Source organism: Trichomycterus rosablanca, chromosome 26 (assembly GCF_030014385.1).
Source record: "Trichomycterus rosablanca isolate fTriRos1 chromosome 26, fTriRos1.hap1, whole genome shotgun sequence".
NCBI lineage: Eukaryota > Metazoa > Chordata > Actinopteri > Siluriformes > Trichomycteridae > Trichomycterus > Trichomycterus rosablanca.
The window spans coordinates 12,371,657-12,394,717 of NC_086013.1; the positions used below are offsets into that span (position 1 = coordinate 12,371,657).

General features: G+C 43.2%; 1 protein-coding gene across 2 annotated transcripts in view; it reads right to left on the reverse strand.

The window, feature by feature from the left end:
• The window catches only part of si:dkey-220k22.1 (multiple epidermal growth factor-like domains protein 9), a 101,058-nt gene extending 82,179 nt beyond the window's left edge, over positions 1 to 18,879 (reverse strand). For both annotated transcript variants that reach the window (XM_062988620.1, XM_062988619.1), the window contains exons 1-2: positions 18,249 to 18,879; positions 597 to 795 (exon numbers count right to left, since the gene is read on the reverse strand). In XM_062988620.1, the coding sequence (XP_062844690.1) occupies positions 597 to 795; positions 18,249 to 18,855 (806 nt within the window). In that variant the 5' untranslated portion in view covers positions 18,856 to 18,879. The remainder of the gene's footprint in view (positions 1 to 596; positions 796 to 18,248) is intronic.
• Positions 18,880 to 23,061: the final 4,182 nt, after the last annotated feature.

Below are 23,061 nucleotides of genomic sequence, written 5' to 3' on the forward strand. Positions count from 1 at the left end.
TAGGGTTAGGGTTGAGGTTAGGGTTAGGGCTAACCCTAACCCTAACCCTAAATGTTAGAAGCAGGAAAAATGCTCAAGTGTGAGGATTTGAGCGAGTTTCACAAGGGCCAAATTGTGATGGCTAGACGACTGGGTCAGAGCATCTCCAGAACTGCAGCTCTTGTGAGGTGTTCCCGGTCTGCAGTGGTCAGTAAGTATCTATCAAAAGTGGTCCAAGGAAGGAACAGTGGTAGATCGGCGACAATCCAGCATCTGTGGGATGTGCTGGACAAACAAGTCCGATCTATGGAGGCCCCACCTCGCAACTTACAGGAGTTAAAAGCATCTGCTGGTAACATCTTGGTGCCAGATACCACAGCACACCTTCAGGGGTGTAGTGGAGTCCATGCCTCGACAAGTCAGGGCTGTTTTGGCAGCAAAAGGGGGACCAACACAATATAAGGAACACACGTGTCTGTGTGTGTGTGTGCGTGTGTGTGTGTGTGTGTGTGTGTATATGTACACACCGATCAGGCTCAACATTATGACCACCTTCCTTATATATAAAACACTGCAGTGAACACACAGCTTTGTGAATCATGTACTGTCTGACTTACCCATTACACTGCGGCCCCTCAGCTCCTGATACGTTACATAAACATGGCTGGCAGCTGCCTGTGCCAGTGGTGAAGTAGCCACTCTCACAGTCCGCACAGTGGAGTCCCGAATAGCCCTTCTTACACATACACTGACCGGTGTGCTGGTCACAGCTGTCTGTGTTCACCGAGCCCTCTGTGCTGCAGTTACACTGAGGTCCTGCAAGAGGATGGAGAGACGTCTATGTAATAGTCAAGTAGTAATTTAAGTGGAAATGTCATCAAAGCAGACAGACGTAAATCATACAGTCACACCAGAACCCACAAACATATAAAACCTGAAGATTATTAAAATAACCAAAACATTAGACCAGATGGCACATTTAAAGTGAAAAGCCCAGCAGTTTTTGTCTGGTCGCTGCACTGTGCAGATAAAACAGCTGCACTTTTCACACTGTTCAAATCAAGCAGCACGGCATGGCACTTTCATCTCCTAACATAAAAAAATGGCATTGCAATAATGTAGCAAAAACAAACATTAAAAAAACTATTCATGCTATTTATCAAGCGAAGAGAGGAACAAACACGCCATGAAACGTTAATGACAGCAGAGAGGGGCATTTTACAGCCAGCAGGGGGGAAGCGTCTGATACGATGCAGAGCACAGAGTGAAAAGTGAAATGTAATGCAGGATAAAACAGCATGAGGAACACCTTGTTCCAGTGTGCTCAGAATGTTTAACACATGTAACAAAGTGTCCTCTCCTGTCCACAAAGCTGACCATTACCCAGAATACAGCAGTAGACAACGGTCATGTGGGTGTGTTACAACGTACAGTTGAGCATTTTGGCCAAGTTTTCCAAACTTTTTTAAAGCGACCCACATTTTGTCCATGACCCAGGCAACACAAACAATCCATCAAATATTAAACACAAAATGAAATAAACTTAATTAATAAAATTGTGGCAATCTGGTCCCACTGTGGTTTACAAGATGTAACATAGAGCCTCCACAAGGGGTGTTAGTGTACAAGTTTCTCTGCGACCCCTTTTTGTTCTATTTTATTTATGCATTTTCTCCCATTTTCCACCAGTTTAGCGTAGTCGATTTGTCCTCCGCTGCTGGGGGACCCCTGTTTGCAGACTGTAATCGAGGAGGGTATGTTGCTGCTCACGCCTCCTCCGACCTGCGTGCAGCCCTCGGTGGAACCCTTTTTCACCCACGCACTCTACACAGGCGCCTCTCCATCTGCCAATCAGGGTCCTTACACAGCGTTTGAAGACCCCACCCACATAGTCCGGTCATCCCGCCCTAGCAGAAGTGTGTCTGGTGCAGGCACTGCCAATTATGGCGGTTAGATGGCGCCCAGCCGACCGGTGGCAACGCCGAGTTTCGAACCGAGAAGTTCAGAATCATATTGTTGCACCACCTGGGTGCCCGAGCCAAAAATATTAAGGGGTTAGAGGTGTCAGTGATTCATTCTTTGTTGTTATTGGTTATTTTGATTGACTAATGCTGTCTAATGCAATTTGCTTCTTCTTGTTTTAACGTGTTGAACAAAAAAAACCCTCTGTACTGCCCCATAGTGGTCGGCATGCATGCATACTCACATCTGTAATATTCTGACGGAAATTAACAGTGAAATATTTATAGGATGCTGCATCATTATTGGGTTTATTCAGACTGTATAATTAACTGTATAATCAGAAGCATCCCTAGTACTAAACATGCATTTAATATTGTATTTTTTCCACATCTGTTCACACATCTGGCATGAGGAGGTAGGTGGCAAGTTCAGCAAGTATTTAGACTCAAAGTAAGCTGACCATTAAAGGGTTAAGTAAGGGAAAAAAGGTGATTTTTGCCAGAAGAAACATTTTCTGCAAGTGAGGGGATGAAAAAGGAGGAAACGGAAGTATCTGAGAAGCTCGATGCTGAAAGAAAAGCCACCGGCAGGCAAAACTGCTGGAAAGTTTTTCAGAATCTGCCTAAAGCTGGCTGCTGTGCTTGGTGTGGAGGTCAGAAGGAAAACACGATGATGAAGCAGCACACCAGAGGGGGTAAGGGAGCACACTGATGATTTTGCAGCATAATTCATCATTATGAAATTGGGAGCCCCTGCTGGCACAAACAACGGACAGCAGACGATTGTGGAGTGCGAGGCAGTTTTACGGTCACCTGGCGTTCCAGTTATGTGTAATTTACGCTCGAAATTAGTGATGTGAGGGAGGGCAGTGGAGTGCGGTGATATATTTAGAAGCACGGAGTGACTGTGGTTCCCACTGGAAGACTGAGGGACTGGAGGTGACCTTGCTAAAGATAAGATTACACAGTGGGAGAAGTGTGCAACACACCAGAAAACCATCTGACTGGATCTGTGCCCTCCAGCACATGCTCCCATTGTTTAAAAATGCCTGCAGTGAGTGTAAACTCAGGTCTACTTTTATACTGCAGAATCAATGTTATCTAGGACTCATTCATACTGGAAATAGTGAGGAAGGATTAAGGTTGTGAGAGTGACAAGTTGGTCTGGAACAATCCTTACATAATGATCTGACTGACAGTTATTTGAGCTGATGGCATTACATAGTTGGGACATGGCAGAAATAATCTGGGAGCCTGGTACTGCCAACGAGGGGGCACTGACAAGTGAATCTTTCAATAACAAGGCTATCTCCACCAGCCCTTCCTCAGAGTAGACCTCTGACTGGCCAAAACCCCCGCTGAGATCAGGGGTTCAAATCTCAGCGGCACCGAGAGTGCATTGAAAGTGTATCCCAACGACAAGGCCATCTCCCCCACCCCCTCCTCAGGCACAGCCAATCCCAGCCAGTCTGTCTAGATGCCCAGCTGGCCTCCAGCATGACTGATATTCATGGTTCGAATCCCACTTAGTAATTCCTTGCTCAGGGAGCTAAAAATGGCAGCTTGGTAGAGTGGAGATTTGAACCGTGCATCTGGTTAATCTAAATTAAGTCATTTGGGGGCCTAGGACTGGCACTGAGGGCGCACTGACAAGTGCACCTTCCAATAGCAAGGCCATCATCCCCAGCCCTTCCTAGATGCCAGACTGGCCGACAGCATCGCTGGGATCCGGGTTCAAATCTGAGCAGCACTGAGAGCCCGTGAAAGTGTACCCCAATTTTAGGCCATCTCCACCAGCCTTTCCTCAGCCAATCATAGCCAGTCTCTCTAGACGCTCAACTGGCCACCAGCATTATCCCAAATGTGGGTCCAAAAGTGGCAGCTTGGCAGAGCTGAGACTTAAACCCTGGACTTGGTTAATCTGAATGAAGTCATATTTAAATAAATAAATGAATAAATAACTAAACAGCATCTAGACAGTGAGCGTAGAGCAGCACACGTGCTGGTGTAAGTGAGTCTGGATGCAGATTTCTAAGCAAGGATAAGGTTACTGATCCACACAGGACAGAAGGAAATTAAGACACCTGAGCCTTTAAACAGCCCGGCATCCGGAACAGGAGAGGAAACAACGAGAGGTTTATTTTTAGTCAGCCTACAAGCGGGAGGTAACATTTTGGTGAGGTGCGTGATTTACAGATGTGGTTAAAACTCCAGCCAGAAGCTAAAGTGGAATTTGACTGATTATAGAGTTTAAAACCACTTAAGGTGGTTCAGAGCGTAAGATTAATGGCATCTACAAATGATGCCCTCTGAGGAATCCGCTCGCCGAGTCTCTTTTAGTCTCACACCTGTCACACTGCAGGAGTGCTCCGTGCCGTCAAGTGTACAGTGGTACAGAAAGAGGTTCGACGCTCGATCTGATCAATAACAACACATACTGCAAACCTAGACGTGTATAACGTGCACGAAACGCTCAAAAATACACTGAATGATCAAACTGGCCGTGTAAAGCGTCCCTCAATATACTGAATCAAACTAATTAAAGTGTCGGACTAGGAAACTGGGTGATAAAATGAAATGAAAAATACGATCACAGCATTTATCGGACGCTTTTATCCAAAGCGACTTACAATTACGACCGTTTATGATTTAAGCCACACCTGGGTATTGTACGGCCCCCGGGCCATATCCGGCCTAGGCTGTCCCTGACCGGCCCACATGACTGCATGTTTTTGGACTGTGGGAGGAAGCCGGAGTTTCCGAAGGAAACCCACACAGACGCAAGGAGAACATACAAACTCCACACAGAAAGGACCTGGACGTTTCACCTGGGAATTGAACATATGGGTAATTTAATGGCAAAATACTGTTCTTGTGTTGTCTTGTGTAAGAGCTTCTTTTATGGTTTCAGGCATGTGTCTTTATTTTGTGTATTTGGGGCGAATAGTAGGGTAGTCAGAAAGAAATTCCACACAGGTATGGAAAGAACACACAACACTCCTTACAGACACTGCCCAAAGATGAATAAATTCCGGATAAAAAAGCTTTAGGATAAAGCAGACAACGTTCGATTTATTCAAGACATTTAAAGAGTTAAAACAACCCAACATGCAGCTTTTCTCACCTGATAATGACCTAATCAGATATTCATTGGCATGAAACAAGTTTGCACTGAATTAGATGCCCGGTTCTGGCGTCGGGCTGATTTTATTATTTGAGAGTCTATTTCTGTCTCTCAGCTGATTTCTCATCTCTCAACTCTTATTTTTTTTATGCCTCCGCCGCTTACCTCACCGGTCTCGATTTTCAGCCGAGAGGTGGATAATGAGCACGGAGGGAACCGGAGGAAGGAAGAGAGCACTCAGCCTCCTTCAACATCTGGGCAATATTAAAGCAGGCTTTGATAGGCTGGATTCTTACTCGGGCACTACATAAGAGCGTGCTGATGGTTTGAATCGTATGTAGTCTGTAGTGAATAGGAATGTGTTTCTGTAGCAGTCAGCCATAGCACAGGGCAAGGAGCCTGAAAAAACAAGAAGTTCAACATCATATGAGCAGATGCATTAAGATCCAGCAGGGAACTATACTACTGTGTTTGTTTTTTTTTTTTACTGTTCATGACTTTTAGGAGCATAACGGGAGCTAATACACAGAAACTAATGGCAAGGTGTGTAAATATGTGTCTTGTGGAATTGTAAAAGCAGTCGACTTCTATTGGTCTATTGTTTCTTTAAGTGTAATTGTTATTAACCAGGTAGGTCTATAATATTTTTATTGTTTTATTACAAAAGAATCTGTGGCCCGTGTTTGCACATTATTACTCCATCTGGCCCCCCAACATGAAAAGTTTGGACACCCCTGGGCTAAACACATATAAAACTGGCACATACACCGATCAGCCATAACATTAAAACCACCTCCTTGTTTCTACACTCACTGTCCATTTTATCAGCTCCACTTACCACATAGGAGCACTTTGTAGTTCTACAATTACTGACTGTAGTCCATCTATTTCTTTGCATGCTTCGTTAGCCCCCTTTCACGCTGTTCTTCAATGGTCAGGACCTCCACAGGACCACTACAGAGCAGGTATTATTTGGGTGGTGGATGATTCTCAGCACTGCAGTGACACTGACATGGTGGTGGTGTGTTCGTGTGTGTTGTGCTGGTATAAGTGGATCAGACACAGCAGCGCTGCTGGAGTTTTTAAATACCGTGTCCACTTACTGTCCACTCTATTAGACACTCCTACCTAGTTGGTCCACCTTGTAGATGTAAAGTCAGAGACGATCGCTCATCTATTGCTGCTGTTTGAGTCGGTCATCTTCTAGACCTTCATCAGTGGTCACAGGACGCTGCCCACGGGGCGCTGCTGGCTGGATATTTTTTTGGTTGGTGGACTATTCTCAGTCCAGCAGTGACAGTGAGGTGTCAGTGTCACTGCAGTGCTGAGAATCATCCACCACCTAAATAATACCTGCTCTGTGGTGGTCCTGTGGGGGTCCTGACCATTAAGGAACCGGGTGAAAGCAGGTTAAAAAAGCATGCAGAGAAACAGATGGACTACAGTCAGTAATTGCAGAACTACAAAGTGCTTCTATATGGTAAGTGGAGCTGATAAAATGGACAGTAAGTATAAAAACAAGGAGGTGGTTTTAATGTTATGGTTGATCGGTGTATACTCTGAGGGTGTCTGATTTCAGTACAACACCTTCACATTCAATTAAAATCACCAATCAGCTTTTGGAAATAAGAAATATTAACTTGTCAGTAAATGGTTCATTATCAAAATTTCCAGTGTCCATGAAAAATTAGAAGCTCTGTAATGAGATGTTAATAAACGAGCTGTCTTATACTTTCTTATGAGCTTAAAACATTCAAATAACAACTAACGGTTGAGCCATTCTGCTTCAGAGAGCTCGCACTGTGTCCCACTGTTTTTAATAACGTGTTCTATAATCTCTATACGGAAGCATTCTGAACTCGTATCGCCTCTAAACAAATCCCCTGAAGTGCTGAAGTAAGAGAAACCAGCGTAGCTGCATTTGTGCTACAGCAGACCTGCAGTGTTCACAATTTATGAGACTCTCTTGCTTTGCTTCTCAGTCACATGACACACGTGTCTATCACACTTAAGATGCAGGTTTCGGCAAACGGGTACAGAAGAACCTCGGTTTAATAGACTAAAGGGGGGCGCACTGGTCTGTTTTTTTTTTCTTCCAAGGGGTGCAGAAATATGGGAAAACACAGCACTGAGGTCCACAAAAGTGCTAAATGTGCACATAAGATAAACAGTAAAATATGTACCACTCCTTTCTTATCTTACTTTTTCTACACTACATTTCACTGCTTACTGCTTTAGTTTTTCTTTAGACCAACGTACACTGATCAGCCATAACATTAAAACCACCTTGTTTCTACCTGTTCATTTTATCAGCTCCACTTACCACATAGAAGCACTTTGTAGTTCTACAATTACTGACTGTAGTCCATCCATTTCCCTACATACTTTTTTAACCTGCTTTCACCCTGTTCTTCAATGATCAGGACCCCCACAGGACCACCACAGAGCAGGTATTATTTAGGTGGTGGATGATTCTCAGCACTGCAGTGACACTGACATGGTGATGGTGTGTTAGTGTGTGTTGTGCTGGTATGAGTGGATCAGACACAGCAGTGCTGCTGGAGTTTTTAAATACAGTGTCCACTCACTGTCCACTCTATTAGACACTCCTACCTAGTTGGTCTACATTGTAGATGTAAAGTCAGAGACGATCGCTCATCTCATTGGTGGACTATTCTCAGTCCAGCAGTGACAGTGAGGTGTTTAAAAACTCCATCAGCGCTGCTGTGTCTGATCCACTCCTACCAGCACAACACACACTAACACACCACCATCATGTCAGTGTCACTGCAGTGCTGAGAATCATCCACCACCTAAATGATACCTGCTCTGTAGTGGTTCTGTGGTGGTCCTGTGGGGGTCCTGACCATTGAAGAACAGGGGAAAAGGGGGCTAAGGAAGCATGCAGGTAAGCAGAGCTGATAAAACGGACAGTGAGTGTAGAAACAAGGAATTTAATGTTATGGTTTTAATGTTATGGCTGATCGGTATATGATCCGGACATGAACGTCTGGTTGTTGTTTACAGGGTGGGCCAGACGGGACTTGATAACGAATGCAATTACGACCTCTACTGGCTGATTGATGGTGCCTGCACAGAGACGAGGGATAATGCGTTGATCAGGGTGTGGCTCTCTGTACACAAAGCTGATCCGCATACGAACTCTCCCCGTGTGGGTGAAAAGATGCAGTCGGTACTGCACACATGTCGGAGGGAGCGTGTGTCAGTCTTGGCTCTTCTCAACCAGGGTGGAGATCAACATCAGTAGAGAGGAAGCGTAATTCAATCGGGGAACTGGATACGACTAAATTGGAAGGAAAATTGAGAAAAATGCAAAAAAAACAACAACACAAAGCCTATCACTCTTGTTAACAGAGAGACGTGCGCTGGCTAGCAGACAGTTACTGAACTACTGGTCTTGGTTTTGCTTCTCGCAGGAATTTGAAACAGTCAGAGCGGACTTTCGGTTTTCCAGAATTTGTCTGTTAAATCTGAAATCCGTTAAATGGAGGTCCGTTAAATCGAGGTGCCTCTGGTACATTCGACCATGACTAGTGCTTTAAATTAGCCCACGTCACCTTGTTTGCAGTCTCGCTGATAGTTGTGACATTAACATTCAAACATCCTTTAAGTGAATTTCTGTGCACGGATACACAGCACGACCGGACGTTTATTTATAGCCGAATTTCTGACGCCATGCAATAGCAGGCGTTTGTTGGAAGCAGTTTAGCGACTAGTTTCTGAAGCACAGAGTCATTATTGGTGTGAAACCTGGTATGGCTGAACTGACCGAGTATTGACCATTCTAATCTTTAAGAAATGAAAACCCAAACACTGTTTCAGAGCCACAGCTTTATTTGCTTTCTACAAGCCAATGTTGCACCGAAGCGCTCAGTTAAGGGGGGGCAGGTTTGGGGTATTTTCAGGCTGTCCTGATAGCAGACAAGTGAGTGGTTTGGGAGGGGGGTTGAAAATGTCAGCATAAATCGAGAGATGTGGAGAATGCTGACTTTCAGGGGCCTGTGGCTTGCGGCCATGTGCCATTTACACAGAATGTGAGTGGAAATAACGACGGCTAAAGCTCTTCTGCAGGCCAGTGTGTTGTTTTCACTTCCACTGAGAGAAAAATAATACAATGACATCATTGTGGCGGCTATTACTGAGTTCCCATTATATCTGAACATTGTTCGTAGATGAAGTAAAACGGGCAACTTGTCAGAACAACTTAAATTCTGTTCAGTACCAACCCACCATTCTAGTGTTATAATGATACCAAATTTGAGCTTTTTGATCAGAGGACAGAAGCATGTTATCTCTTAGCCACAGCTCTCCCAACCACTGAGAGCTGGGGCATCACTGGAACACAAATCTCCTAATGGTAAACCACTAGTGCCTATCAGAGGTGCATTTTGTCTAGTTGTTTTACCAATAATCAACCTTCATTAAGCGAGTTTTATGCTTTATTGAATGAAAACAGCTTAACAGGGCGAACATGGCAGTAAAGTGAACTCTAAACATTAGAATCAGAGAATATAAACACAGCCAGCAGCTTAAAGCTTTTCCTGTTGAGAGTATAACTAATATAATTATACAAAATCTTCAAAGCATTTTTGGAATACATTTATCAAAAGTGAGGGTTTTTATGTTTTAGGCATATGTAGTCTTTGGGCGGTAGTACAGTGGCTCGGTGGGTAGCACTGTCGCCTCACGGCAAGAAGGTCCTGGGTTCGATCCCCAGGTGGGGCGGTCCGGGTCCTTTCTGAGCAGAGTTTGCATGTTCTCCCCGCGTCTGCGTGGGTTTCCTCCGGGTGCTCCGGTTTCCTCCCACAGTCCAAAAACATGCATAATTGGAGACACTGAATTGTCTCCTAGGTACCTAGTCGCTAGAATGCATAAAACTAGTGCATTGTAGTGCTGATCCCAAGCCCGGATAAATAGGGAGGGTTGTGTCAGGAAGGGCATCCGGCGTAAAAACCGTGCCAAATCAATAATGCGGATCACGATCCGCCGGCGACCCCTAACGAGAGCAGCCGAGGAAATAGATAGAGGCATATGTAGTCTTTGTCTTTCACTTAGGGATTCATTCAGAATGTGTTTTATGGGATGGGTCGCTGACAGTCTTCACATAGTGTGAGGTCTTCCCCTCGTATTAGATGTTGGTACGTCAGTCTGGAATGGTCTATTCTACATCTAATGCAGGTTACTTGATCTACACGTTTTCTACAGTGTATTTTTGGTTACTCCTGATATCGGGGAGCTGGCTGTCTGGTAAGACCCAAGAAGTACGTCTAGGATTCAGCAGGACTCATAACGATCATAACACCACTATTAGAGAAAGACTGAAGCTTGACTTTTTGGAAGAGTACCAGCGAGAAAGCATCCGTTTCCAAAACGAACACGCTACCCCAAACATTTATTAGTAAATGAGTTAATGACATTTTAACAGATGAGACAAAAGTGGGAATGTTTGGTTATGCACGGTCCAAACACATCATATCACATCACATAGCATCTAAAATTATTCGTTTGTTTGTTTATTAGGATTTTAACGTCATGTTTTACACTTTTGGTTTCATCAGTTCACAAGGTTATATCAAACACAGTGATGGACAATTAAGTGTCTCCAATTCACCTCACTTGCACGTCTTTGGACTTTGGGAGGAAACCCATGCAGACACAGGGAGAACATGCAAACTCCACAAAGAAAGGACCCGGACCGCCCCACCTGGGGATCGAACCCGGGACCTTCTTGCTGTGAGGTGACAGTGCTGCCTACTTATTTAAAATTGTGAAGGAGCACCAATCTGGTCATGTTCTGAAGCCACAGCACATGGAATCCTACTGATAAGCATTGTGGAGACAAATATAAACAATCTGCCAGAAGCACACCGGCTATACACAGCTGAACGGCTAGGGAAGAAAGAAGTAATTTGTGGTTTTGAAACGGTCAGTAAAATCCGAAATGACTTTTAAACACTACATCCACACTTACATACTGTTCCTGCATCATACTGGGTTTTATAATATTTCCTCCTAGTTGCACTCCATTTGTCCAGCACCCACCCATTAAATCCTGCTGAAATGCCTTTCATACATTTACCACTTTGATATTTCATCTAATTTCATAAGCACAGCAAGTAGGAAAGCAAAGAGTATCAAGAGAAGCTCGTTTTTCCACTTGCACATTACAGAAATCATTTATCCACTATATATTGATTTACAGAAGGCTGATAATCATTTAAACCCTTGCCTCGAGTTAATTGTGTGTTTTGAAATTAGTTAAATGTCACAAGCTGCTGTGTCAGGACATGTGGGAGTCAGGCTACGATTGTAAATATTAATAAACTAAAGCAAGCTGGTAAGCAAGTGTGGGCTGGTTGTTGCTGCTAAGGGTGTTTTTTATAGCAACAGGATAATTAGCATGACTTCCACATACTGACTGACTAGTTGTTTGTTTGTCTGGGTTTTTAATGCCACAGTTCCACCGAGGTTACATTCATGACAGACTTTTTGGTTTATTATTTTGGTCCTATTATATTTGGATATTTATTTATATTTGGGTTTTTTGGAGCTGTCCTTAACTTGAGATTTTAGATATGTGGTTTCAGTCCTGTGTTTGTAAGGAACCTGAGCACTTCTGAGGCATTTTTTGTTTAAATTTGTCTTTTATGGATTTCAGTATTTAAAGTATTTGTCAGGTGCGTTTGTATCTGAGCCATTGGATTATTTATTTATTTATTTATGTATTAGGATTATAACTTAAAGTTTTACACACTTGGGCGGCACGGTAGGCGGCACTGCCGCGTCACAGCAAGAAGGTCCTGGGTTCTATCCCCAGGCGGGGCGGTCCGGGTCCTTTCTGTGTGGAGTTTGCATGTTCTCCCCGTTTCCAAAAACACGCAGTCAGGTTAATTGGAGACACTGAATTGCCCTGTAAGTGAATGGGGGTGTGTATGTGTGTCTGCCCTGCGATAGACTGACGCTCCATCCAGGATGTTACTGTGTGCCTTGCGCCCATTGAAAAGCTGGGATAGGCTCCAGTACACTCCCCCCCCCGCCAAGCGACACTAATTGGATAGCACAAGATTCAAGTTCAATATCAAACACAGTCTCCAATTCACCTCACTTGCATGTCTTTGGACTGTGGGAGGAAACCGGAGCTCCCGGAGGAAACCCATTCAGACACGGGGAGAACATGCAAACTACACAGAAAGGACCTGGACCGCTCTACCTGGGAATCAAACCCATGACCTTCTTCTTGTGAAGCAACAGTGCTACCCACCAAGCCACCACCATAAACCAGTAAGCAATTAAATCTGATACGTTTTGTTCGATTTCTTACTTTTAAGATCTGCGAGAACAACTGATGTTTAAAATGGTTATTTTTAATTTAGAATTGAATTTTCTTATCTTACTATAGCTAACAGCCTTTAATAGCCATAAGCCATAAATAACTACCCGTATGAATCAAAACCACCTAACAAAGTCATCCAGTCAGCAATAACAAGAAGCCCTTGAACAATGTCTTTCCAGATACAGAGGAAAACATGCCAACATGTATCACTCCCCCTTTTGTCTTATTGACCCACTCTTCACCAAGAGCCCTAAATGCCTCATCCATTATAAATCAGTGCAGTGCAGGCAGAAAAGAGCGCTCAGTGAGAGGACTGAGAAGAATGTGATAAAGGGAAACAGACAGCAAAGAGATTGAGGAGCAGACAATTACCAGTTTGTCACATGGAATCTGCTACGCCGATGGCTAAAGACAACAACAGATTAGCATTGAGTAAGGACATGATGAGAGAAAATATTGCAGAGGTCAGTCTGAATACGAGTCACTGAATTCCTACTTGAATGGGCTAAGTGAAAACATTGCACGGGACATAAAAAGGTGAATGGGGGCATTTTAGTGGGTACAAGGGGTGGCTGCATAACAAAATAGTGTCTACAAATTTCCAGCTCGATACATATAGTCATGTTCGCCTAATGAAACAACACATTTTAAATACAGGAATGAAAAGGGGACAGATTTGGGTTAATTCTTTGATAAAGCAGTAGTAGCTTAGTGGTTAAAGTACTGGAATTAGTTTGTTTGTTTGTTGATTAGGATTTTAACGTCATGTTTTACACTTTTGGTTACATTCATGACAGGAACGGTAGTTACTCATTACACAAGGTTCATCACTTCACACAAGTTTATATCGAACACAGTCTTGGACGATTCAGTGTCTCCAATTCACCTCGCTTGCATGTCTTTGGACCGGGGAGGAAACCGGAGCACCCGGAGGAAACCCACGCAGACACGGGGAGAACGTGCAAACTCCACACAGAAAGGAACCGGACCGCCCCACCTGGGGATCGGACCCAGGACCTTCTTGCTGTGAGGCGACAGTGCTACCCACTTAGTCACCGTGCCGCCCACTGGAATTAGTAATCGGAAGTTTGCCAGTTCAAACCCTGTCACCACCAACACTGCTGGTAAATTCTGTACGCACAGACTTCAAATTCAGCAAAAGTAGAGCATCATGCAGTAGATCAAAAAAATGGCACTAGCTATAGAAGTGTACAAACTGAGATTTGAAACAATGCCCAACGTGGCTTTAAATTATTCATGAAAATCTAGTGACATGGCTCAGAGAACGTCATTTCATTTTCATTTATACCACCACTTTATCCTGGTCAGGGCTGCAGTGGATTGGGTTCCTACAAAAACAGTGGGCGCTTCTGCCACTCCCCTTTCTTCCCAGACATAGCCTTATCGTGACATTTTTGGCCCCCTAGATATCAAACAATCAAATATGAGTGGTATAACTGATTATTGTAAAGGTGTTTAGGAGAGTGCTGAGACGCATAGTGCATAAAAGTCACTAATTCTATGCTGACTCAATAACTGCAGGGTTCCAAACCTGCTCTGGCACTGACATCAGCAAAAAACTGTACACCATGAGCTTAACTGCAATGATTTCTATGGCCGAGTAGCTGCACGCAAGCCTTACATGGCCGATCACAATGCAAAGAATCAGATGGATTGGGGTAAAGCACGCCGCCACTGTACTCTGGAGCAGTAAAGAATCACGCTTCTCTATCTGGCAGCCTGACAGACAAATCTGGGTTTGACAAATGCCAAGACAAATGCTATTCTGGAAAAATTCCCACAGACACACTTGAAAATCTTGTAGATAGAATTCTCAGAAGACTGGAAGCTGTTAGAGCTGTGAAGGGGGGCCAACTCCATATTAATGTCTATATATTTAGAATGGGATGTCATAAAAGCTCCTGTACATATAATGTGTAAGTGTTAAGGAAGTAACGATTCACCACAATACAGTTAATAACCAATTCAAAAATTCCACGATTCAAATCGATTTGACATGTAAAATGAATCGATATTCACTTGAAACAACAGAGGGCACTGGCACTATACACCTCGCCTGGTTGACGTCACTGGCGCTATACGCCTGGTTGCCAAATTCGGGGGTTTTCAGCCAAATTGGGCTTAATTCAAAATTGTTTTGCATAGTTTGTACCCACCTCAGAAATAAAAGGACATTCATTATATAGCTAAATAAAAGATAAGCACAAATACAGTATTTTATTTTATTTTTTAAGAGAAATATTAAAAGAAAACTTTGTCATCATATTGTGGGTAGAGTGTATCGTTACATCCCTAGTAAGTGTCCAAATACTTTTGTGCATATAGTGTGTAACATTTAAGCAATGGAACGTATTGCAAACATCATCATGATGAGGGCCAGTGATAGCTCAGTGGTTAAGGTACTGGACTAGTAAACAGAAGGTTGCCGGTTCAAGCCCCGCCACCACCAAGTTGCCACTGTTGGGTCCCTGAGCAAGGCCCTTAACCCTCAATTGCTCATCGTGTTCTGCTCATTGTGTAAGTCGCTTTGGATAAAAGCGTCTGCTAAATGCTGAAAATGTAAATGTAAATGTAAATGATTGTTATTCAGTCACATATGCGAAATGAAATGTTTGCTTTTATTTGCCATACGAGCAGCTACAATGACCTGCAGGAAGTAGAATACCTACTGCATGTCATAACCATGTTCATCACCATAACCAGGAAGATATACAGCAGACCGTTTTTAACTAAAGAAAGATACTTGGTATGCCAAAGACCAGAACACCAAACTCAGTTCATCATTATTACACATGTGGTCTACCAGGAACCACTGAATAACGACTGTTGAGCAACTAACGTTACCATACCACAGCGCAGCAATCTTCCAAAATTGCACGTCTGCTTTGTGTAACATCAGGAAGGTCAGAGCAAAGCAGAAACGTTTACCAGCTAGGAACGGTTGGATGACGTGAGATGAACAAATTGTGCCGGGATATTAAGATAAACTTGAAAAACTGGCTAGTTCACGACTACCTGTACATCTGATTCAATCTGTGCTTGCAAACACGGTGACAGGACGCATGCTTAAACATGTTATTCGTCACTCATCACACAACAGACGTTTAAAAACAGAGCGCGGACACTAAACTGGAAGCCACTGTAAATGTAATGTATTCGTCTGTACCAAGAAATTATATAAGAATCATAAGTCTTGCTTAATCATCTACATTCCCCTTCACCCTCAGTGCTCATACCTACAGTAAATTGAACTTAACAGGGTCCACAAATGCACAGAGGGCTTTAGAAGTCAGATCCCTCTCTCTCTCTGACAGTATCATTGATCCAATAAACCTGTAAAGAACTGTTCCCTCCATGGCTGATTAATTCCTGGTTAGTTCTAAGAGAAATGTGTCTCTATGGTCAGCTGTAATCCAAGAACAAAGTCTGGAAAAGACACGGGGAGAACATGCAAACTCCACACAGAAAGGACCTGGATCGCCTCATCTAGGGATCAAACCCAGGACCTTCTTGCTGTGAGGCGACATTGCTACCCACCGTGCCACCCTGCAGAAAGAAGCATGCCACATATTATAACCGTATATTTCTGTACTTTATAATAATGAAAAGTCAGGTGCGGATGTTAAGCAAGAAAACCTGGCTCCCAGTCGAAGTTCCAATTTTTCCCCAAAGGTGTTTAACTGAGTTGAGGCCAGACCTCTGTTCAGGCCACTGAAGTGCCAATGCCAAACTTGTACAACCATCTCTATATGGACTCCACTTTTCACACAAGGGCACAGTCATGCTGGAACAGAACAAGGCCCTTCCCAAATGGTTGCAACAAAACAGTTGCACGAATAAAATGTATCACATTATGTTAATTTATTCACCTTAGTTAGACACAAGTGTTGCCAAAACAACTTAACTTGATAGAATATTGATATGGGTTAATGGTAGCCTAGTGGGTTGAGCTTTGGGCTATCAATCGGAAGCTTGTGGGTTTTAAGCCTGGCTCTGCCATGCAGCACTGCTGGGTCAATGACTAACCCTGAAAAAAACTGGAATAGGCTGCACATGTGCAGATGTGCAGTTGTAGCCTAGCGGGTAATGTACTGGACTAGTAATCAAAGAGTTGCTGGTTCAAGCCACACCGCTGTCAGGTTACCACTGTTGGACCCTTGAGCAAGACCCTTAACCCTCAATTGCTCAGACTATATACTGTCACAGTACTGTAAGTCATTTTGGATAAAAGCATCTCCTAAATGCATATGTATATACAACAAATAAATGCGTCTTAATTTAATAAACAAAGGTGTCCGCTACATTTTGCCGGGTATATGAACGTGTAAACTTCAACATCTGCAGACAGATTGGTTGATCAAGTTCTCAGGAGGAGTCGTCAACCTCTGCATTTAAAACTTTTTTTACATACACACCTTCATCTTATAATAAAAATGATTGAGTTCCGATGCTTTTTGTTCAGTTGCTATTCATTCCTATGACAACAAAACATGTTGATTAACATTTAGATTTCCTGGCACCCTGTCGCCCTGACATGTTAGTACATGGCAGACCAAATCAAAAGTATTAGTCCGGAAAAGCCAGATATTCCGACATTAGAACAAAGGAAAGCAGGAATAAAACTGAAAATAAGTCAACAGCATGAGAAAATAACTGGGACTTAAGTGTGCCATGTTGTGTGTACACAGCCAGCTGCAGTCCTTATCTTATGAAAGGACCGTGGAGCTCAAAAATATAAGCTCAGCATATTTGGGACACGTCTATCCCACTCTGGAATGTGGAATAAACAGCTTTGTGAATGTGACATTTGTCATAGAGACTTGTAAATCTTATGAATGCAAGAGAGAGAGAGATGGAATCATGTCAGGACCTGTTTTTGTCTCTTTTGTCCATTTTTTCTCTGTTTAAAAATGGTGTTTCACAGTGCACTCCAGATAACCCACCTTTGTCATCAGAGCAATAAAATATTCACCATGGCAGCTTTAATATAACATTTAATCATAAAGGTCCATTATGAAACAGTGTGAATTAAAACACTGTGACCTTAATTGACATTTAATTAAGCGTTGATTAGACCCGTGTGCAAACAACTATTTTTAAGCTTATACACAAACAATATGGCCAATCGTATGTGAAAACCTGACTGTAACAGCTCCCAGTATTGTGGGAAAGCTTTTCACAAATATTGAAGCCCCTGTGTGGAAGCAGTTGTAAAACGGAGCACTGATCATCAGCAAGAAGGCCTGGCTCGCAGTCGATGTTCCAATTCATTCCAAAAGTGCGGGCCACTGGAGTTCCTCCAACTGACAATGTATTAATATACCTTGCTTTGTACACAGTGCCAAGCCTTGCAGGACAGGAAATGGGCTTTCCTAAAGTGTCACAATGTCTGAAGAACAAAATGTATCGTATACACCTGGTAGCAATGGCTGCGACTAAATATCTTAATCAGTAGTAGAGGTGTCCACATGCTCTGGAGTGTAGAGTAGATAGAATGTCTTTATTGTCAAATATACTTATATATATTCTTTGCATATCTCAGCTTGTTTGGAAGCTTGGGTCAGAGCGCAGGGTCAGCCATTGGTCAGCGCCCCTGGAGCAGAGAGAGTTAAGGGCCTTGCTCAAGGGCCCAACAGTGGCAGCATGGCAGAGCCAGGATTTGAACTCTCAACCTTTCGATTGATAGCCCAAAGGCTACCACCGTCCTCTAAATAATGCATACAATAATACTATTATAAGGTTAAACTCTACATAGAATTAACTTGGTTTAAGTTACATTTAGTAGACACTTGATATAGTTTGGAGTTACCTGGCTGGGTGGTGAGGGCAGGAGTGCTGGTGGTAGCTGTGGTGGTGGTGGTTGTATTGGTGGTGGTAGTTGTGGTGGTTGTGTTGGTGGTGGTTGTTGTGTTGGTGTTGGTTGTGGTTGTATTGGTGTTGGTTGTATTGGTGGTAGTTGTGGTGGTGGTGTTGGTTGTGGTGGTGTTGGTTGTATTGGTGGTAGGTGTGTTGGTTATAGTGGTGGTAGTTGTGTTGGTAGACTCCACTGTAACGGTTGTATTGAATTTGCTCGGTACACCAGTAGCAGTAAAAGTAACTTCAGGTGCTGCTGAGATGTTTCCTCTGGTAGAAAGAGTTGTAGCCGTTTGGACGGTTGTTTTGTGTAAACGAGCCCCTGTGCTCGGTACCAGACTGGTCTGAAGTACGTTGGTTTGACTGGTAGTCCTGGTATTGCCGGTTGTTGGTGTGGGGAATGGCGCAGGGGTGAACCGAGCCAGTTTCTCCTCAGGTAAGTGGTTCAGGATGGTGGAGTTATCCAGCACAGACCGCGGCTGCCTGACCACGTTCCCCCCGCGTACCCGGAGCGCAGCCGTGCACACCAACAAAACTAGCTCAAACACTGGAACCAGTAACATTGTGGACCGCACACGCTTTAGCTCCCCATGTGAAAGTCGGTGTAGTAAATCCTGTAGTCAGAAATGGCCGGTTCAAAACTCTGTTTATCGCTCCAACTCCTACAACACCGAGCTGCTCCTGTCTCAGCGTTACTACTGAGTAATGACACTTCTCCTCCCTTCTGTCTACTACTAACACTCCGACAACCAATCACACAACGCGCGCGGCTTCATCTTCAAAGACGGACGTTTCTCAGGACCAATCACAACCCGCGGAGGAAGAGCTTAAAAAACGGCTGCCTATATAAACCCTGTGAGTTTCGCTACTTGAACGGTCCTGTAATCTTATGAACTGATCCGCTGTACTGTACGTGTAACTGTCCGAGTGGGGAAAAATCACTAAAACGGACAATTAAGTAGTGAAAAGCAACTTAGAATTCAACTTGAATGGTACAGGACTTTCATAATCGTTTTATTTTCGCTAGCCGCTTCATCCTGGTCAGGATTGCGGTGAGTCCTGCGCGGTACAACACGCGTTCATTCACTCGTAGTTAGTCTGGGCGGCACAATGGCGATCAAATTCGTTTTCTGTCACTGTCCTTCTCACCTCCCACTTAAACATTAACTAGATTAACTAAACCAGAGCTAAATTCATATATATACAGGGGTTGGACAAAATAACTGAAACACCTGTCATTTTAGTGTGGGAGGTTTCATGGCTAAATTGGACCAGTCTGGTGGCCAATCTTCATTAATTGCACATTGCACCAGTAAGAGCAGAGTGTGAAGGTTCAATTAGCAGGGTAAGAGCACAGTTTTGCTCAAAATATTGCAATGCACACAACATTATGGGTGACATACCAGAGTTCAAAAGAGGACAAATTGTTGGTGCACGTCTTGCTGGCGCATCTGTGACCAAGACAGCAAGTCTTTGTGATGTATCAAGAGCCACGGTATCCAGGGTAATGTCAGCATACCACCAAGAAGGACAAACCACATCCGACAGGATTAACTGTGGACGCAAGAGGAAGCTGTCTGAAAGGGATGTTCGGGTGCTAACCCGGATTGTATCCAAAAAAAACATAAAACCACGGCTGCCCAAATCACGGCAGAATTAAATGTGCACCTCAACTCTCCTGTTTCCACCAGAACTGTCCGTCGGGAGCTCCACAGGGTCAATATACACGGCCGGGCTGCTATAGCCAAACCTTTGGTCACTCGTGCCAATGCCAAACGTCGGTTTCAATGGTGCAAGGAGCTCAAATCTTGGGCTGTGGACAATGTGAAACATGTATTGTTCTCTGATGAGTCCACCTTTACTGTTTTCCCCACATCCGGGAGAGTTACGGTGTGGAGAAGCCCCAAAGAAGCGTACCACCCAGACTGTTGCATGCCCAGAGTGAAGCATGGGGGTGGATCAGTGATGGTTTGGGCTGCCATATCATGGCATTCCCTTGGCCCAATACTTGTGCTAGATGGGCGCGTCACTGCCAAGGACTACCGAACCATTCTGGAGGACCATGTGCATCCAATGGCGGTGCCGTGTATCAGGATGACAATGCACCAATACACACAGCAAGACTGGTGAAAGATTGGTTTGATGAACATGAAAGTGAAGTTGAACATCTCCCATGGCCTGCACAGTCACCAGATCTAAATATTATTGAGCCACTTTGGGGTGTTTTGGAGAAGCGAGTCAGGAAACGTTTTCCTCCACCAGCATCACGTAGTGACCTGGCCACTATCCTGCAAGAAGAATGGCTTAAAATCCCTCTGACCACTGTGCAGGACTTGTATATGTCATTTCCAAGACGAATTGACGCTGTATCGGCCGCAAAAGGAGGCCCTACACCATACTAATAAATTATTGTGGTCTAAAACCAGGTGTTTCAGTTATTTTGTCCAACCCCTGTATATATATATATATAGATATATATAGATATATATAGATATATATAGATATACTGTGTGGCAACCACTACAGCAGCGCCACCGTGAGGTGACAATAAAAAACAGATTGTAGTAATTCAATGGCAACTCTAATTTATTCGAACATAATGGCATTTAGTGTAAATTAAAGACAAAATGAGTTAATTTATAAATTAAATATCGAATGTTTTTTGTTTCATTTGTTAACATTTATTTATTATCATTGAAACGTCATGTTTTACACATTTTGGTTACATTCATAACAGGTAGTTACTGGTTACACAAGACTCCCCACACAGAAAGGACCCGGACCTATTTTATCTTGGTCAGGGTCACGGCTGGTTTGATTTATTGGGTGATGACAGGAAACACCCCCACAGGCCGCCAATCCATCACAGTGCAGACACAGACACACACACACACACACACACACACACACTCACTCACTCTTAGGGCATTTTTAATAGCTCCTGTTGGCCTGACTGCATGTTTTTATACTTGTGGAAAAGAACCTGAGCACCCAGAGGAGAGCCATACAAACAAAGGGAGAACATGCAAACTCCACAGAGAAAGGAACCCAGAATCAAACCCAGAGAATTGAACCCAGGCTCTTCTTGCTGTGAGGCGACATCTTCTACACAAATAGTAGTTTAAATAATCACCTCTGTAAAATGCATTTATTTACAGTCTTGCACTGAAACAAAAGCCATGGACTGAGGTTGTGGTGGGTTCTGGAGTCCTGTGGAGTTCTGTGTATTCATGACAAAAACGTTTAAGACTCTCCTAACCAAGCCTTTATTACAATTTTGATTATTTGTCGTCCTCTGGTGACAGCCAGCATTCATTACAACTAAAAGTCTTTTTCATTAGCAATGGAGTTTTCCAACTGTACCTTTGAAGTTTACTTTCAGAGACTGCACATTTTATTAATTTTGCTTCTCTAACTCACCTGATTTAATTTTAGAAACTTGCCTGTAGATGTGTATGGGGTTTCGCCTTATGGAAATGGAAAAGTACAGTCAATCTCTTTAAGTACATTAAAACAGTGTTACAAGGTTATTTTCATTAATTTCCCAACTTTGAAACATGGTTAAGGGTGCACCACGGTTTTGGACTGCTTTGCCACTTTATGGTATAGACAGCTTGAAATAATTGTAGGAACAATTTACAAAAAAATGTGAAGCTTTGCACCATCTTGAACATTCTTAGAGTTGGCTGGCTGACCAAACTGAAGGTTAAGCAAGGACCCAACAGTCTCTAAATGAGCTCCAAAAGTTCTGTGCCGAGAGGGGAGAACTTCCTCCAGAGTACTCGGAAATTCATACTGGGGTGACAAGTCATCTTTAAACAACAGTGACCCAAAGCAAACAACCAAACCAACCCCGGGTTGGCTTAGGGGTGAATCTCTGACAGACAGACAATCATCTGTGCATCATTCCAGGTTCTGTGCAGATTCTCTGGTTTGATAAAACAAAAACTGAATAATTTTGGCCGTGTATGTTGTGTGTGTATGTGTGTGCACATCATCTTTAGTGACACTTATTATAATGCATGTACTGAACTATTGCCAGTAAATGCATTATGTATGTAATTATTATGACCACACATGAAAAACAGTATTTAAATACACGCACATGCATGAATTTGCACATTACACAATCATAAAAAAGCCTGCCACAAGCAAAGAGCCCTTAGAAAAGTGCTTCTCCTCTTTAGATTCCCAAGTACACACGAGGGGTTTGATTTTAATCTGGTTTAGCATCTGTTTTAGCCTGTTATGTTTTAGAAATGCTAGACCTAGGAAGGTCTAGTTTAGCCACCCAGTAGAGACAGATTATAAAAACAAACGTAAAACATAAATAGCTAAAAAAATTTTTATCTATCTATCTATCTATCTATCTATCTATCTATCTATCTATCTATCTATCTATCTATCTATCTATCTATCTATCTATCTATCTATCTATCTATCTATCATTTTATCAGCTCCATATAGAAGCACTTTGAAGTTCTACAATTACTGACTGTAGTCCATCTATTTCTCTACTTTTTTTAGCCTGCGTTCACCCTGTTCTTCAATGGTCAGTACCACCACAGAGCAGGTATTATTTAGGTGGTGTATGATTCTCAGCACTGCAGTGACACTGACATGGTGGTGGTGTGTTAGTGTGTGTTGTGCTGGTATGAGTGGATCAGACACAGCAGCGCTGCTGGAGTTTTTAAACACCGTGTCCACTCACTGTCCACTCTATTAGACACTCCTACCTCATCTATTGCTGCTGTTTGAGTTGGTCATCT